This window comes from Pagrus major, chromosome 4, assembly GCF_040436345.1.
Source record: "Pagrus major chromosome 4, Pma_NU_1.0".
NCBI classification, from domain to species: Eukaryota; Metazoa; Chordata; class Actinopteri; order Spariformes; family Sparidae; genus Pagrus; species Pagrus major.
The window spans coordinates 9,040,827-9,060,211 of NC_133218.1; the positions used below are offsets into that span (position 1 = coordinate 9,040,827).

General features: G+C 42.6%; 1 protein-coding gene across 1 annotated transcript in view; it reads left to right on the top strand.

Moving 5' to 3' along the window:
* The first annotated feature begins 7,421 nt into the window (after window positions 1-7,421).
* adamts18 (ADAM metallopeptidase with thrombospondin type 1 motif, 18) overlaps window positions 7,422-19,385 on the top strand; it is a 63,087-nt gene continuing 51,123 nt past the window's right edge. Inside the window, exons 1-3 of the mRNA XM_073464596.1 lie at window positions 7,422-7,523; window positions 7,801-7,882; window positions 9,026-9,339. Coding sequence (XP_073320697.1) covers window positions 7,422-7,523; window positions 7,801-7,882; window positions 9,026-9,339 — 498 coding nt within the window. The remainder of the gene's footprint in view (window positions 7,524-7,800; window positions 7,883-9,025; window positions 9,340-19,385) is intronic.

Genomic DNA, 19,385 nt, shown 5'->3' on the forward strand with positions numbered 1-19,385 from the left:
ATGCATGAAATAAAGCACATGTAGTTCTAGATGATTACACTTTGTGGTATTAAATATGATTCACAATGTAGTATTAGTAGATTATATGTTAACCATGTAGTTTTAATCCATCCACGAAGGGTAAACTGTCCATGCAAATTACTCAGGCGTGTTGTTTTTTAAAGTCCTGCTCTATTCTTAGACTAGAGTTTCTCTATCTTACTATGGAAACAGGCAAAAAAAGTATTATTGAAAAATCTCAACAAAAACAAAAAGACAATATGAGTATCTCATGACGATGATCTAATAACTATTGATCTAGTGTTTACTTGTGTTGACTTAAGGTGGATTACCGCCACAAGAATGTGTACCCATTTAATGTCATGGACTTAAATGTGTTTATTAAGCATGTGTAATGTGTTTTATCATCATTTATATATCTCTATTTTACCATTGAGTTTAAAGTGTTTTGCCATTTGATTTTGAAGTTATTCTGTGTTGTATGCAGCACCAAAAGAACAGGTCAGTTTGAACAGTGGGCCACATGATGGGGCCTTTACCTCTCAGAAACAGCTAAATTGGAGAGGATGTTTCCCCCATCATGTTGCCAGGTCAGAATAGAAATCTGTTAATGAATATCACTGGGTCATCTGTTTGAGGGCCGGTCCAGAAGATGGCTCAGGGTAAGCTCTCAACTATCCTCTTGATAGTTGAAGCACTTCCCTATGGGTTGATACTCATTGTCAGTCTTATAGGTTGGAGTTGCATTTATATCGTTTGATACCATATATACTATGTGTTATTTACATTATATTCATGCTATTGTTTGTGTTGTGTTGACTTGTGTGAGCTCTCCTGGGTCATTAGTGGAAGTATTGGTCCTTTTTTTTAAGGACCAAAGGGGGGACTGTAGTGGCAAATGAGAAACTGGGTCATGATCATGTATGTGATTAGATTTTGGAATATCCCTTGCAGTCCCAACTGTGCTCTAATTGTGCTTGAGTCTGATAAAAGACCAATGTTTGATGCACCATTTAAATGAGCAACAGGTGCTGCCACAGCTCACCCAAGGCCACAGAAGGGGCCTGAGCAAGACATTTGTAGGTTCTTTAGAGCACATCCAAGAATGAGAATAATAAGTGACAAACCCAGGATGATCAAAAAGGTAAAAGGATGGTCCATAGGGGCGTGGGGACCCTGGACCACGGGTATAAAAAGGGGAGAATCAGCGAGAGATCTCAGTTGCCCCGGGGTAGCTCACGGATGTATATTTTCTGTTTTTGGAAATAAACACCTTTTGGACTGAGGACCTGCTGCTTTGCCTTTGATTTTTTGGACTTCAACCTTGAGCGGATTTTCAGAGTCAGATAGTACATTAATTGGAAAGATAAGATAAGTAGTCTCCCACTACAGCCAGAACCAAAACCCAAGTGCGTATATTTCCAGCTGCAACCAGATATGTTGTATTGCTTTTGGGAAACAAACAATAGACCAGCCTGACCGGCCCTGGTAACTCGACAACCCAACTGGGAGAGAGACATTATGAGGAAGGCAGAGAGAGAGGGAGCGACTGCTGAGGGCTTCAGACACTTTGGTTAGCGTGCCGTAAATAAGCACATCGTCTGTCAACACAGTGGCACAGTGCAACAAGCTGTGGTGAGCTGGGGTGTAACACTGTTCAGATTTAACAACATCTGTAGCCACCAACAACAATACAAGCATTTGAACAGGGAGAAAAAGAAGCGTCCATGCTGAGAGAAACACATCGACAGAAGAGAAGACGGACCGAAAATACAGCCACATAAGAAAATGCCTCCCAGCCCGCAAGTCTTTCCACTCCGCAGTCCTAATGTTGCATGTTTCAGATGCAAACACGGGCCGGAGCAGAGCAATCAGGGTGTCGGAGTGCCACAGTGTCAAACACGAGCGGCTCATACAACAACTCAGGGACCTTTGCTAAGAACTTTGTGGATGCAGTGTGGTTGTTTCCTCACTAACTCTACATCACACTGTGCAGATGACAGTGCAATTATCCTCCAAAGTACAGTGCGGGAAATTTCCCAGCAACCTCAAATCACAGACACTTAGGCCGAGTACAGGACCACCAAAATTGCATCTTACATCTTAATGACAAGCAGACACTGTAATGAGCCAATGAGGTATAATATCATCACGAGGGTGTCTATTCTCATGAAAAGGTTGTTCCACTGTGTGACATCTTCTGCTGGAACAAGGGGGAAGCTATTTCAGAGGTACTGAAAGCACGATTCAAAAAAGTCATTATATAAAAGAAATTAAGTTCTTTCTCACACCGCCGTCATCCAATAATGGGCTCCAAAGAATTCACTCAGCCCTGTGATTTCCATTTTCCCAGCATGCTTTAGTACTTCTCTACATGCTTCACAGTGTATTGAGGAGGGAGAGGGTTTTTACAGCCTCACTATGTTCAGCCTTCACTAGTTTTTTTTCAGGATGGGAGAACACCTCAATCCCATCTGGTGCAGGTTGTAGATGTAGCCCCTAGAAATAAAACTGACTTTGTGTTTATTACAATGACTGAAAAAAGCAATGACACAGTTTCTTGACGGTTTTGTTTGTTTGTTTGTTTTCTTTAATTGTATTGAATACAAAAGTTCAAGCAGGCTTCTGTAAAACACGCTGTTTGTTTATTACAATACAGAACAGAAGGTTTTGTCTGTCTGCCCCCTGGTGTTTTGGAGAATACTGCAACAGATAACGCATTAATGCCTCTGTGTGTGCTCCAGCTTGTGCCCCAGCTGCAGAGGCCTCTCTTAAGCGTAAACAAAGCTTCTCAAAATGATTGACTCCTTTCCCGTTGACAGTAGACATGTTTGCCTCTCTCCTTTTGTTTCTGGTGTGATAGTTCGACGTCACAAACTCCCTGGAATACATGGAACAGCAGAAAGCAGCAACGTTAAAATGGGTCATCTCTAATATCTTTTACTTCAGCCTCTCTTTCAAACTCCGTGCTGACTGAACAATGTTAAAGCGTTGTTTGAATGGAGATGGACTGAAAAAGACAAATTTGTGTGTCCAGTGTCATTTTTCCACCACTGCCGATCGGACCTGACGCTGATAAATACCAGTGACTACTGTAGAATCACATTATCATGGAATGAATACTGATCGATGTAAGATGGTGTCAGTGGGTTTTTTGTTCATTGTGAAAAGAGCATATGTTTAACGAGGCTTACATTAAAAAAGAGCCAATAGGGGCCCTTGGCCTTCAAAGTTTTTTTTTTTTTTGGTACAACTTAAAAAAATATTGGAATGAATGTGGTTTTGAATATGTAGTATGATAAATTATAAGATTAAATCAGTAATGTGTGATGACACAATGACGTAGTACGTACGCTGGGGGTCAAACGTACAGTGCGTTTTCAAAATGGAGAAGCGGGAGCTCAGTGGATAAGCTAATGAAAACAAAGGAAAGAAGAAGAAGCCAAAGATGCCGCTTTGGTGCAGCAAATTCCATCCATCTCAACATTTCTCACCAGAAAAGTGAGGCAAGATGATGGTACTCATAGCAGCGGTGCCAGTACTACAACTCACCGGGACGACCCGCAGGATGCTAACACTGCTAGCGCAAGTTCACCGGAGACGCTTGGTGGTGGTGGAGCGGCGCTGCCTCCTACGGACACCGTAGCAGACAATGCTAACAGTACCACGGCGGGCAGCAGCCGGGCGGCCAAGCCGGGTCAGCCTGAGCTAAGTCCTCTCACATCGCCAGCGGAGGATGAGGTGTTGGCGGCCGGGAACGAACCTGAGAGTGCCCTACAGCAGAGGGATGATGATGAAGACTCCTGGTGTGCGAGGCAGAACCATTTTCTCAAATGGCCAGGATAAAAAATGAACTTCACAGAGACGCTTTTACAGTTTGTCAGGAAAAAGCCGGTGGTTTATGTGAGTAGTTTCACTGTGGTTTTGTATGGTCGTAGCTGTGGCTCTTTACTGATGTTCATTCATATTGTCTTTATTACTTTCACGATTTGTTTTAGGTGGTTATATTTTAATTAAGGTGTGTTTTACTCCATAATACTGCAATGGCTGGCTATTTGAGCTTGCTGTCTCTCCCATAATATGTATATTGTCCTGTACATGGCAGGTGCCAAACAAAACAGACCTAAAATGACAGTAATTTCGTGTGGTTGTGTGTTGCCCGGTGTTATGTGCGTAATGGGAAGAGCGCGCGCTGTTTGCGTGTGTAGGCAGGGGCCCATGGCGAGTTTGTGTCCAGGGCCCGTGGTCATGATAATCCGTCTATGGTAAGGGGGTTATTAAGGTGATGTTTGACTTCTGCCAGGAAAGCTGGCATGAGCTGTTAGAGGCCTTATTATGCTCGGCGGAGTGTGAATATCTGTAGTGAGTTGGCTGTAGTCTTCAGCTGTGTGTCTGTCGCTGCATTCCAGCAGCCTATCCAGGTGTTTGCAAGCCAGAATGGAGATGGCTGCTGCAGGACCACCTGTTCACAACAATTAGGATTACACACATGCTTTGACAACACGAGCCACTGAAGTGTGGGCAACCTGTCACTTTAACTGGACAGAATTAATCTTGAACATTTAGACAATGTACCTCCATTTTGGCTAGTTTCATTGACTGATAGCACTGCTGCAAGTAAAGCCTAATGCAGCCTTCAAATGCTGTCTGAAATATTGGAATTTTAAGGTAGATGACCCAGGAATGTGCATGCATAGAGAAAACATAGTATATCAGACTTAATTTAAAGCAGCTCAGAACACTTTTTAATTAGTTCTCAACTTAAACATGGTTGAAAAATACCATATTTAGACCATATTTATTACAATGTTTTTCATTTACTAAGGTCTGCATTTGTTTTGCATTCTGTACATTTGTCCTCATTTCTTCTCCTTTTGTTCTTTGTTTTTTATTTTCTTCACATGCATTGTTAATTTTTTTTGTTGCTATTATTGATAGAATGTGATGAAAGCATGATGTTATTTGTGTTTTTTCCATCTTTGCAGATGAAACGCTGCCTAATATAGTCTGACATATTTCATGAGAGCCTGCAAACGATCATGTAACGTCAGACTGGGTTAATGCCAGCATCGAGCCTGAAGCAGCATGGAGGACATCGTGCATCCTTTCTTGTTTGTGCATCTCAGCGTCCTGTTGTTTACGTGCAACCTGACCACAACATGTAGAACTTCTGTAATACAAGAAGACACAGGAAATGAAATATCCTTTGTGTAAAATTCCATGGAGACTGTGGCAGTTGCAGAACAATAAAAACAAAAGTTGCAGTTGCATATACTGTGACCAAATGTGTGGGTGGTTTCAAGCCAAGATTCAGTCAAGGCATTTGCACTTATTTACGGTTTTGAAGTGATTCATATTCTTCAGTCTGTCAGTTCTGACCAGTGATTATCCTGAAGACCACCGGAACTGAGACAATGCTTTCTTTCTTTCTTTTTTTTTTTTTTACACTTCTACACTTCACTTCTTCCCCAGTGCAAATTCTCCATGTCTGCTGATACTAATGCAAACACACCTTTTTCTACCTGTATTGTGAGAAATGTCTGTTTTTTTGTGTTCTTACCGTATTTTCAGTATAACATGCATGATTCTATAATATAATAACAACTAAATATTCCAAAATACCTTTTACACTTCAAAATAAAAGTGTCAGCATAATACATAATGATTGCCTTAATTACTTCTTAAATCACTCCCTCCCTAACCATAATTTGTTCATTCACAAAAACATGGTCTTTGTAAGTGCAGAGCGCTTGGCATTCTGTATCTGCTACAACTGTGATTTGCGGCCGCATAAAAACATTTCAATGATGTGTAGGAAAGTAGCAGTTATTGTCTATCAACCTGCCCATAAACTGTATATATTCTGTCCGGAATTTGAAAACCAGATCAACTCTGCAGAACGTCAGAAAACAGTCTGTGCTGAAATCATTTGTGTTGAGCTAAGGAATGTAAGTGTTACAAGTTCTGATTCAAGAGCTCCTGCTTCAGGACTTCTGGCTCAAATCATTTCCTTGTCATAGCACCACCATCTGGCCAATGTGTATACTTTTTGTTGCCAGTAAAGTGGGGGAGATTGGAAAGCTATACAAAATTGACTGATATCAAACTTAATGTGACTGATCCTCCTTAAGTAAAAGTTCTAACACAACAACAACAACAACAACAACAACAACAACAAATACTGCACTACAGTACAAGTGACAACAGGCTCCAAGTGGCCAATGCTTTTTTTTAAGGGGTTACAAGGCAAAACAACTGGGAACCTCTTAATCTTTAGCAATATATCGTATTACATAAGTTTGCCACATGCTTCTTTTGATGTAAAATCTTAATCTTAAAGGTGCACGATGTAGAAATATCTTCATTGACTGATTTTTATGCCTGACCTTAAAGGACAACACAATTTCATCCTGTTTTACTTTGTTTATATTTGGCGGACCCTGCCACCTTCTAGCTTCAAACAGTGTTCTGGGGACCTTATTTTCATCTGACAACAGCTTGTTTATTCAGTTATGGAAAAAATAAATATTTCTGAATTTGTCTTATTACCTCATAAATATTGTCAATATTAAAATTGTGAGTTTGAATTTCTTCTCCAAAACTACACAGTGCCCCTTAAAAGTCACCAGAAACAAGTAAAAAGTAAAATAATTCACTATTAATAGAGTAGTAAAGTAAAAAGTAAAGTAGTAAATATATAAATACTGAAGTTCAGTGAAAGTAACGCAGAATTGTACTTTCCGGCACATAGTTTTCACCACGAACAAAAGCAGACAAGAAGAGACAAAAACTGTTTCTTTATTTTAATCCACCAGCTGAAATAGCCACGTGCCTGTTGTGTATTGTTTCCACTTCATCCCACCACTGCGAAGAAAAGTGGTTCAACATTAGACCTAGTAAGTCACAGGCATGGGTTTCTGCTCGCAAAACTTTCAAAATAGAAATTTACGAGCGGCACCTGAAGGCAGCAGCAGCTCGGCCGCTGCCAGGAGGAGAATCTCTTTTTCTTCTCTTTTATCTGCGCGTGGTAAATGATGCTGCGCGCTGATTGGCTGCTGGCCGCTGACTTGTGCTTCATCCTGCTGGCGGACTCTCAGAGCCGGGCTGAGTGCTCAGTCAGCGCTCCTCCCGGTGATCCCCGACACCGCTACCTGCCGCTGCTCCTCACACAACCACACACACACACACACACTCATATATATATATACACACACACACACACACTCATGAGTGCGCGCTGCGTCTGTGCGCACCACCGGCTGCTGCAACCTGCAACTGACTTCACCTGAGCGAACAAACCGGGGGACCTGACAACTAAACAATGCGTGCACATTGCATTATGCGGTATCGCAGGTTATTACTACTTTTGCGCTCTTTCAGGAGGTAACGGGGGAGGTGGTGTAAGCGCGCGTGCCATCATCATGGATTGCCTTTTTCTTCTGATATGGACTTTACCCATCCCGCTGGTCGGCTGCACCTCACTCAAGCTCCTGTCCACTTTACTATCCTGGAATATTATCAAGGCATGTGCACTTTATCAGTCATGTATACACCCTGAAATCAAACACATGCACCAGCTTAGTTTGGGACCAAAACAAACACACGTTTGTCTCTTTTCAGCGTGATTTATGCCAACAACCACCGCTGTGGTCATTGATTGTGGTGAAAAGTAAATCAAGTGATTGTCATCCCGAATTAAACTCAAGTGCAACACATGTTTCAACAGAGGAACTCCATTCATCACCTGCAGTGCTTCAACCTGTTGCTACCTGTCCATTTATGATTGTTTTTTTTTTGCAGACGCTGCATATTTACTGCTCACACACCTCCCAAAGTGTGTCGGCCAGCTATTCTTCCAGCAACAGCCACGGATTAAATCACGGTGAGTACTTGTCTTCTGACATGTATGGATTTCTTCCAGCGGGCATGAATCCATGTTTAGAAGAAAATGTGAATAAAATAACATAGATGGCAGTGATGGGTACACTTATTGGACCGCTGGGTCCCATGAGATGGTCTTGAATGAAACAATCAGGAGTTTTAGTTTCATTGTCACATGGGGTTACATGTTTACAGCTTATGTGTTTAAAAATGAAATAAAAGAACATGTTAGGAGCTTCTGTTTAGGTCTTTTTAATGTGCTGCTGGAGGCATGACCAGTGAGTGCAGTCAGATCACACACTGGGATTCCCTCTTGGCCGCTTTGACCCACAGAAACTGAGGGTTTCCTCCTGATACTCCCAGCTGTCCCACTTTTTAAGAGTGTTGGTGGCAAACATATGGAAAGTCAGATCCTTTAACAAGGCTGCAAGAGAGAGAAAACAATGAAAAAAACTTTACTGTGGAGTCTCTACATAGTGGAGCGACGTGACAGCTGCATGAAATCAGAACATCGTGATATTTACAAACTCTGGTTCTGAAGCGGTGACCCATATCTGACATGCATGGAAGTATGATGTTGGCGCTATGGCTTCTGTTCGAAGCCATCTGTGATCCATATGAAGCACTGGGCTTCAAACTTTTCACTCCCAGCACAAGCGTGTCAGTTCAGTGACAGAGAGAATCCAGCTCACAGGCTGCTGATGTATCTGGAGCTTCTGGGTGCGTTTCTTTGTTTTTCTGACTAAATGTGACACCTTGTTGAGCTGTGTTGATTGCATCTATGTTGTAGTTTGGTATCAGATGTTGTCTTTAGCTATCCAACATATCTAAAGTAACTGACATGCTGAAAGGTAGAGTTTCTTTTAAAGGCTGTACATAGCTTTACATTGATAAAACCAGAGTGCAAAGCAAGCAGTTCTCTCGACTGACATGTATAAACGGGAGCTGAATGCATACATTTACTCTTTCTTTGCCAAAATATACTCTGGAACATGTTGCAAATAGCTAACAGAAGCAGAAGGAGATAAAGCAGGATGTTAGGATGCGTGTAAGCCAAAGAACAGAGATAAATCACAAAATACTCCTGGAGCAGAGGTATCTGAGTATTTGATGTCAACTTCCTCTCCGTCCCTCTTCTCCTCAGACTATGTGTTCGTGACCCCGGTGGAGGTGGACTCTGAGGGGGGCTACCTGACGCACGACGTGACCAGGCAAAGCCGCCGCAGCAGGAGGTCCCTCTCTTCTTCTCTGCACTACCGGATATCGGCCTTCGGGCGGGACATGCACCTGGACCTGCACCCGTCCTCTGTGGTCGGCCCGGGGTTCACCGTGCAGACGCTCGGCTCGGACGGCATCGCCACGGCGATGGGCGACGCAGGGTTCCACAACTGCCTGTATCAGGGATTTATCCGTAACCTGTCGGCCTCCTCTGCAGCCATATCAACGTGCTCTGGACTTGTAAGTGTTTGCCAGCAACTTCTTCGTTCGTGAGTCATTGCAGGCTTTTGTTATGTTGATGACATGGTTAACTCCGTAAGTGGATTATATGGTTTATACATGGTTGAGAGAATTTGCCTTCCCCTGGGTTGATTTAACATTTCCAAACCAGTTCTCAAACATGCTAACAAGAATGGTTTTCATTTTCTGAAAAGTTTCGAGGACATGTTGGAAGCCCAAAGCTCTCATCCACACCCAACAGCTTTGGTACTCCACCCTTACCTCAAGCTCCATGCCTTTGTGACCCGAAAAAGCCCTCTGTCCTCCGATGACCCGAATGTTGTGATGCATCATTTTCTGCACGATTCAGACCTCGCTAACTTTATGGCTGAACTGTAGCATTACATCATTGCCCATGAGTGCAAGCATCGGTTTCTCGTCCTTTGTCAGGCGCTTTCTTTGAACATGAGGTGGAGTAGAAAACAGCGGGGTGAAAGAATAGAAGGAGGAGAGCAAGAGAGGAGAGGAATGTTACACTGCTGACAGTGGAACACACGGAGAGAGTGTTTATTTTAATGCCAGTACACATGACTAACACACCCAACATATCGATCAGAGACGACTGGATCGACTTTGGTGTAATGGCTTTAAATTTGGGGAACAGATTTTGTTCACTTGTTGCAGGCAGGGCATCCACAGAGAAGCAAACACCCACACCGGCTTCACAAGTGTCATCGTGAGGAGTTGAGCTGGCCCACAGGTCCAGCTGTTCACACCAACACTAATTGAATGATTGCCTACAAGTGGAGGACTGGTTGCCTCGCCTTGTGGAAACACGTCTTTATCACATTTTCCATGTCACTGGCTTTGTTTATGTGTCCAAGCTTCTGTCACTGCTGCTTCCAGTCTTCCTCGGTCACTACTCCCACATACACGAACATTAGAAAGAATAGCCCAACATTAAATATATTTAATTGGATTCTTTCAAAAAGTGAGAAGAGACGCTCAATGCCAACTTTGGGGTTGTCTGTTTATCATGGAGCTGGAGTCAGGACGGATTTAGACTAGCTTTAGCCCCATTAGCAACAAAACCAACGCACTCTCTGTACATACGTTATTCAGTGATTCAGGCACAGTCAAAACAGAAATCTAGTATTAGCATCTAGTAGTATGATTTAAATGTTGTCTTATTATATATGATAAGATCATTTCTTGAAACCCTCTGCTGTATAACAGACAAATAAATGTTTAGACTTTTCTCCTTAAGGTTTGCATAAAGTACGCTAACATAAGTAGTGCTGATGCAGGTCATGGGGCTAACCTAGCTTGAAGGTTGGGTAGTGTATGTACAAAATAGTCCTGGCACCTCTAAAATGAACAGTTTAACACATTGTACCCTGTTTAGATATCAGAAGCAAGAATTTGTGTTTTCATGGGGTTACTCACTGAAGGCTAACTAGCTAACCATACTAGTCTAATTCTGAATACAAGTACTGAAGAAAAGGATGAATTAAAATTCATATTTCTGTTAACTCGTGAACTTTAAAGTTTGTTGTTTTCTCAGTTTGGACAGAGGCAGGTAAGCTAGCTTTTTTCTACAAGTCTTTGTGCTAACAAAGCTAAACTAGTTGTAGCGGCAGCTCCGTAAGCTAGGCTACTTCATGCACAAACAAAAGAGTGAATGTGATGTTCTCTGTCACAGAATTCATATAATTCCGAATAGTTCCCAAACTTTTAATGCGTATGACTTGACTTTATATCTATGCAAAACCAAATAACAGAATTGACGATATCAGTGATGCTGTGTTGTGGCTTTAGATGAGGACTTTGATTAATTTGTGTGAACTCTTCACAGCAAGGTACAGATATTTCCCCTTAAACCGCATGCAGTCTGTAATTACAAGATCATCTGCTTTCTTTTGTGGTTTATGAGGTACCTGGACCCTCTGGCCCACCAGCACACACGCATTCCTTGACACATCCCAAGCCAGCCCGGGCCAGATGGACACACTACACCTCCATAAAAGCCATACCTCCATTTATCATCCGGCCTTCATAGCTCCTCTTGCCTCCTCCTCCTGTGCTTACCCTGCTCTTTTGTCCGCTGTTTGCCCTGCCTCTACATCTCCTCTTATTTGCAGCAATTAAAGCCAGGGTGAAGTTTGAGCCGCCTGGCTGGCACTGCTAATCTTCGCATTGTCCCTTTCATTAGGCTAGCTCCCGCTCACAATGCAACACCACTGACCCGTTCTCTTAAAAGCGCTCCGAGAACACAATGTGATCGGGTCGTGATTGCATTTGAATGGGCCGGGATAAAGACTTTGATCTATTTTTTACTCCTCCAGAGCTTTTTTTTTTTTTTCATCTTCCACTCCCGAGTGCGACCTTAGAGCCATCGCTGCTTGGATGTTCACTCGGCCTGTTAAATGGACTATGGATAAGCAACATTGTTAGAAAACTAAAAGGTTAATGAATAAAGTGAGACAAAATGACAAGTGCACCAAAAGGGAGTCCCGATCTTCCCTTGTCTCGTCTCTTCCTCTTAGTGCATCAGTCTGTGCGTGCGCTGTTAGACTGCTGCAAGGCTTAGAACAACAAGAGCAGTTGACCCCTGCTTTCCATCTAGGCCTCTACCTAGAATATTTGGATTTAGTACAAGCGAGGAACGAGCCACTCAAGCCTGCTCGATGCAGTGACGGACTCGAGAAAGGGATTATAGTGGGATTAAAAACAATGCTAAAGAGGAAGAAGTCAGAAAACAGACAAGAAGACGGGGAAATCCAGGAAGGAACAAGACAGAGAAAAGCAAAGAGGTTGAAATAATGAATGAGAAGAGCTGGGCTGAGAGAGGGAGTGTTGTGCAAGAATGATGTGAATTCATTGTCTGGAAGCTCCCAGGGAGGCTGGATAGTCTCTTTATAGAGAGTTGGAGAGATGGACTCTGTTTATGTCAAAGGGTTTACGAGAAGAAATGTTGTGAGAGCAAGAGAGGGGGAGGAAGAAAGACAGAAAAGGAGCTTCCTCGTACTTCATGTCATTGTCTCCTTTCAGCGGAGCCGAAAAGAGCGAGAGAAGCGAAAAGAAAGTGTCTGAAACAGGGTTGTTGGACTTGACCTGCTTGTTAATAGGAGGTGTCAGCACCAGCTAGTGGGCCAAACAGAGGCAAGGTCTCCTTTAAACATTCACCCAGACCAAGCAGATGGAAGTGGGATTCAGCTGTTTAAATGAGGGCCGGGGCGCGATGGTATTAAGAGCAGGGCAGGATGGATGGATGGATGCAAAGAGGGATTTTCTACTGTAAATCCCCATTAATTGAATATGGTGTTATTTGTTGGTTTTAATTACACTCTCTGTCCTCGTGAAGCACCCTGCTCATGTATCTGAGTGAAATGAAGCTGTCTCTTTCTCTTTTGCATGAGAGATGAAAGGACGTCATTTCAGATCTAATGCTCTTTGATTTGTAAGAGGAGTGAAGCGGGTGGGGGTCTTCTCTCTTTCTTCTTTTGAGGGTTTCTCATCTGAGGTCGCTCTGCTGGTTGACCCCAATCCTCTCGGCTCATGTGAATGGGGGGCGGGTTCGTGTTTGGAGGGGTGTCAACCTGAGCTCTCACAGGTTCTTAGTATGTCGTGCAAGTTCGGAGCTGCTCGCCACTCGTGTGAATGCAGAAAAGAGGAGTGATTTACTGCTCCACTCTGTCCTTCCAGCTCCTTCCCAGGGTAGGATTCTTCTCTCTGGGGTGACGAGGGCAGATCGCAGACCTGCACTGCCAGAAAAATAGTTACTCTATATGTATATGCTCAGAATGTAACAAGAAATGTTGCACTTCTTGCAGCTTGTGAATTAATGAAGTATGTACAAAGTACTGTAAATAGACAAAAACACCATAGGATTTGCAGCGTTCTAAGGCAATTCTGAGAAAATAAATCGTGATTAATCTGTCACTATTAATTCACCAATAGCTTGGACTAGAATCAGAATCAGAATCAGAATCAGCTTTATTGGCCAAGTATGTGAAACACAAACAAGGAATTTGACTTGGTTTTTCTTCGCACACGATGTACATAGACGTAAGCATGAACAAAAACAAACATAACAAACATTCAACTATAAAAGGAAGGAATATGTGTGAAATAGAAGACAATCTTAATTAACCATCACAGTTTCCAAGAGATTAATATGACATCTTCAGATAGCAATTTGTATGTGACCAACAGTCCTAAACTGAAAGATGTTCAGTGTCCGATGATATAAAACAAACAAAAGAAGCGAATCCTCTGATGGGAGGAGTTGTACTTGATGAATCACTTCAACAATCAATTCTAAAAAAGCTAAAGTTTCATTTTTCTGTCAATCGACTAAAAGGTTGATCTGCTAATCATTTCAGCCCAGGATATGCTGTTTAAGGATATACTGCACAATGGCTAAAGATTCAATATATTGCAGGAGCCCTTATCTTGCGAGGGAACACACAATGGTTGAGCCAATCAGCATTTTTTTTCAGGTTTCTGGCTCTGCTGGTAGGATTCCCCCACTATGTCGTATGGTTTCTAAATCTGATTGGTTGAAGTTTGAAGGGTGAATGCCCAGATGGTTCTGTGTAACAAACTATCTGGATACAGGAGCTCGACATCAAATTTTCTTAACTTTTCTTAAGCTTAACTTTCTCTATTCACCCACATCTCAGAGCAGTAGATGATGTAGTGTTGGAGTGATATACACTGCATTGATGGTCATGTGTTCTATAAGACAGGGTTGGCTTTAAGAAATACACTTGCTGCATCATTGATGAAGTGTCCCAGTATGACTGCTTTAAATAACGTCGTGGGGTCATGACTCTGCAGTCTTCATTACTGAGACATTTATGTGTCGGATAGCCCACCACGCCAGGCTGTCTGTGTCAGGCTGTGGCCGAGCTGACCATGACCTTTACTGTCACCTTTCCCAAGCCCCTGCAGGCCAGGTCAGAGACAGGTTAGGCTTTATGGAAACTGAGCTCTCAGGTTCATATTGACCTAGAGGTGCAATTCAAGTCATCAGTTGTCCTTTTCCTCTTAGTCCTTAGGTTGATACACCAAGCGCAGTGTCATTTATTTGCTTTTCGGTGCAGGGTAGTGAACTGTACGAAATGACAGTGATTGGCATATCTTGCTTGAAGTAGCTGGTCAATTTAAGGGTTTACTGCAGGCGCACTGCCTCACTATAAGTGCCATCACTAATGTCAGAAGAATCTGTCACAATTTGATGAAATACAATAAGCCTCAGCTGAGCACATGTTTGTAATGACTTAGCTGACTGTTGAGACCGTCACATAGAGACTGAATTCATCATGAGATGCGTCAAGATCGGCCTGATGCAGTGTAATTTGACTCAGCAGGCCACTTTGATTGAACACATATTTTAACGGCTGCAACAAACAAAAATACTGAGAGAAACAAAGTGCTTCTGCAGATTTCACCAACTTCATGGTCAATTTGTGGAATTCATTGCACACCAGTAATCAGTAAATTCTCATATGCTTTGAGTCAAAGTGTCTCAATTTCACTTCCTGCACAGTTACCCTTGTTTGTTTCTATAGTAATGCATGTTATTGAGCATCCAATAATGCCAACTCATAGTAAACATTAGAAAGACCCACACACTCTTGTATGTGGTCATGTTTTGTAGTCTGGTTTTTCCGATAAACTCTTGAGACTTCTTGATGTGTTTTGGGAGTTAGCTTAATGACCCCGTAACCCCCAGGTGTCACCATTTATAGCTCAAATGTGTGTTTGTGCACCCATGTGTGAGAGAAAAAACACAAGAGAATGTGTCAACACACACCCACGCTCTTTTCTCTCCTTCAACTCCCTTCATCTTAGATCAAACCTGCCTGATGGCTGTCGTTGACACGGTGCCGCGTGTTGTGGCAACCATCAGTGACTGCTGTAAGAGGGGAGCTCAACCTACGACCTCTGTCTGTCTGTCTCCACCAGACATGGGGCTCCCTGTGGTGTGAAAAAAGCATTTGCTCTTTTCCCGAGCCCTGCCATTGATGCTGGGTGCACTGCAGCCTCTGGAGGTCTTTGTGGTCGCACAGCACATCACAGTGTGAATATATGAGAGGTTGAGCTCCATTACTTGTTGGGAAAATGTGACGTCCTCTCTTGCAAAACTGTTGCTGGCATTAAAGCCTCTTACGTTCTTTGGTTGTTTTGTAAAATTGAATATGTGTTTCAGGAACAATTGATGATTTAAAAGGAAATTCTACTCCAAAACTGCTGCATTATAGTGGATTATGAAATGGCATTCAAATATTGTCCATACACGACATCTGGAACATAAAAATATTTGGCCAAAAGACAAATACTTAAACACTCCGTTTGAATATTTAACACACGTAGCTGTTGTAATCCCATTGGACTCTTCATGGAGTTGAGACAATATATGATTACTCATCTGTAGGGTGGGAACGGAGACGACATATGATGTGTGTGTGTTTGTCAGTGTGCTCCAAATCCCTCAGGCTTTAGCAGAGTTAAAATGACACTTGAATGACCGATTTCCAGCCAGCACTTGGGCCATTTGTACCTGTCTGTTTTCTGTAAAGGCCAACAAATTGGAACGTCTCCCTGCTACAATATGCCTTTCTGGCTTGGCCATAATTCAGCGACTGGGCTGGGCCACAGAGGAGCTCAGAGCTTGGCGCTACAAGAGGAGAGTGGCCCGGAGCCGTTCCCTGGTGGTCTGGATGCTGACAGTGATGTAGTGCCCACTGTTAGATGCCAGCAGGAGAGGGGGGTCAGGCTCTCAGCATGGGTGTGGGATGTTGTGTGTGTGAAAGCCCGAGAAAAAACAGAAAGCCTGTGTGTATGTGAGTGTGTATGTGTGTGTGTGCTTGCACGTCCTTTCCCGTCTGTACAAGGTCTTTCTCACACAAGACTAATGGCTGGTGTTGAAGTCTTGAAGTGGATGCTGCAACTCCTACAAACAGAGCCCATTCATCAAATGTGACCTACTATTGTCACCACTGAACAGCATTTAATGGTGCCATAGTAAAACGGTCCAGGCGTACAGTAAACCTGGTAGTGCCAGTTTTATTATATCAATGTATTTTCCTGTCTTTTTATGTCGTCATGGATGGTTTGGATAAAAGTTAAGCTCAAAGTCTGTCTTAAATAAAACACAGTGACGTTTAATGTTTGGGCCCAGACACAACAAATGAACTTTTGGCGACAAAGGCCGACTGCTGCATCACCTCATGTCACCTGTGACTTGGCCAAAAGTTTTCAATTGACCACACCGCAAAGACTAGAGCCAACTAGCGAATACATTATTTACCTGCATGAGAGGAAATAACTTTCTGGTGGTAGTCTGTATTTGTCCTTCAAAAAGCCGCAAACCACAAGACTAAGAGACAAAGAATATACAAACCATTGTTATAATAGTGTTTGCTGACCATTTCCACACCATTATTACTAATGAAGCCATTTCAAATTGAGCAAATGTTTTATAAAATGTTGTAAATAGCACTGGTATTGTTAGCCTCAGGTCTTTGGGGTGTGATAGAAGAAACTGGAAAATGGGAAACTGCACTAAATGGATGAAATCATTGTTACCACAGTGACAGGGTCAAGGAGCTTTCCCTTTCATTTTCAGTTTCTCTTCTTGCGCACTGATTTGCTTAACTGTCAATCAAAGTGATTACTCTCACTGGCGGGGTCCGCCACTGATTAAACATATTCAGTCGGCGGAAAAGCCGCCAACAAGGGTTGACTAGTGCCAACAGTTAGGACATACTGCCAAAACTAGGGCCCCAGATGCTTAATGACATCCTGACCATTGGCCCGGTGTGCTCAGGCCCTTAAAGACCCGTCCTCAACTGGTTTTTAGCAGTCTTGCCTGTTAAAGTGTTTCAGACTGTTGGATGAGGAAAGGTTCACTAAAGAAGAAGAGGATAAGTTCGTGTTGTCACTGGAGGTTTTGGTGGCTCATGTCGATAATGAGTTCTTAACTTGGATGTGTTGAGCAGGAGGTTGTTATAGCAACCAGTGGCCACATGGAAAACCTACTCTTCTGGACACGTATTGGTTATGCCATCAGTTATGTTTATTGTCCACCCCTGTAGGTGCGGTGAGATGTCAGTCATCATAAAGCATTAGTCGTCAATCATTGTACAAGAGAACAATAAACAGGCAGAACAGTAAATATTCCCTGGTGTGTGATGAGTACCAACAGTAAGAATTTTATTGGAAAAACATAAATTCGATGTGAAAGAAAGAGATAATCTATGAAATCTATGATAATCTGTTGCATCTGTTCAAAATGTGCTCCAGATTTTCTTGTCTTTCTTTTCTTTTATGAAATCACATTGCCTCCATCAGAGCAAAAACTATGAGGAGTGGTGCAGTAAGCAGAAACAATGAAAAGCTGACAACGCAGGAACATGAGGAATGTGGAGAAAACAGTTAACAGGCATTATTGTCTGATTTTTAGTCATCCAGCAGAAGGATTAGCGAGCTAGCTAGAAGAGTTAATTAGCAGAAGATCTCCTCTGTCTGACCTTCTGAAAAGGGGGTTTCACCTCTATCATTTTTTTGAAGAAGAACGTAACCAGCATGAAGAGAAATTCTGGTATTTTTCAACCTTGCACTCTTATATTTGTGGCCATTCTGAATATGGGTCATACTAACTTTGCTTAACCTTAGTTGTAGAAATTTGAGAAAGGTGGATGCTGGCAATTCAAAGATTGTTGGGGAAAGCAGTATCCTAAAGATTTTCAAGGAGGTGTAAAACAATTTTTCTCCTAAAGAATGTTTTAATTCCTGACATTTTTTGGGAAAATGGGAAGTAAAGTGAAAGTATCAGTGACTAAATGATTCTATGCCTTTGGATATATCATTATACCATCAGTGGATATGATGACCTACTGTAGAAACACTGTTTTCCAACAAATTAGTCTTTTTGCTTCCTTTACAACTTTCAGTTCATTCACCTCCTCTGGGTGTTAGGGTGTGACAGGCAGGTACAGCAGACCTCCCTTCTCTGTAAGCTCCACCTTTGCAGCCTCAGTTGCATTTGCTGAAAAATGGAAAAGTTACTATCTCATCATCTCAGAGTTAAAAACATTTAAGTTAATGTAAATTTCCCTTTCACATCATTTGCTTCACAGCAGCACTGTGTTTCTAAGTCAGTAAAAGTGTTAGGGCGGCACTGTAACCAGGTTAGAGTGCAATTAACAGCACTTAGAAGGAGGACATTTCCATTTGTATGGGCCAGTGTGGGAGTTGTCCTCCTGTTCCCTGCTGTGTGCCTACATGGGATAACAAGTGGGACCGTGCCCAATGGCTCCAAATGACAAAAGACTCATCCAACACCATCTCTCTTTCCGTGTGCCCACCTCTGCTGTGTTCCCCAGACATGCTCAGAAGGTGTCAGAAGGTTGTTCAAAGACAATTAGTGAGCCCAAACAAGGACTGTAAGACCCCTGGCTATTGACACCTTGTGATCCTAATCAGTCGTGCATGAGGAGGGACATCTATCACTAATGGAGTGGTTGCAAATGACCCGGCCCTAGTCCGCCGATCCTGTTGTATTTCTGTGGACGCTACAGTGCGCTGTGAAACACAGTCATTTAAAGTTAAAAGAAGGAAAATTCAGCCAATTTTCTGCCCTTTCATTGGCCGCTTGGCTCTGCTGTGCCATCTTCTTCTGATCCAAAATCCCAAATTACCATCTCTTCTCTACCCATTTCTTAACCCATTTTAAATACACATAATTCACTTGAGCAAACTGTAATTACTCAGATTGTGATTCCACTGAATATGTTTGGATGCCTGAGGGGCCTCTCTGCTCCTGTATGATTTTCCCCCTCACCACACACCGTGTTCACGTGACTCTCTGCTGAGCTGGAGTGCAGATGTGCTTTAGAGCTCGGTAATCACCAGCTTGGGGCTTCTCGCTGCTCGGCACTAGTCTTTAACAGCATGTAAGCACTTACTCATTTGCCTTATAATATCATGGTAGGAAACCTTAAAAGGGGATAGAGTTTATACAGAGACGAGCTGAAGATGCCGCCTCTCCTGACATA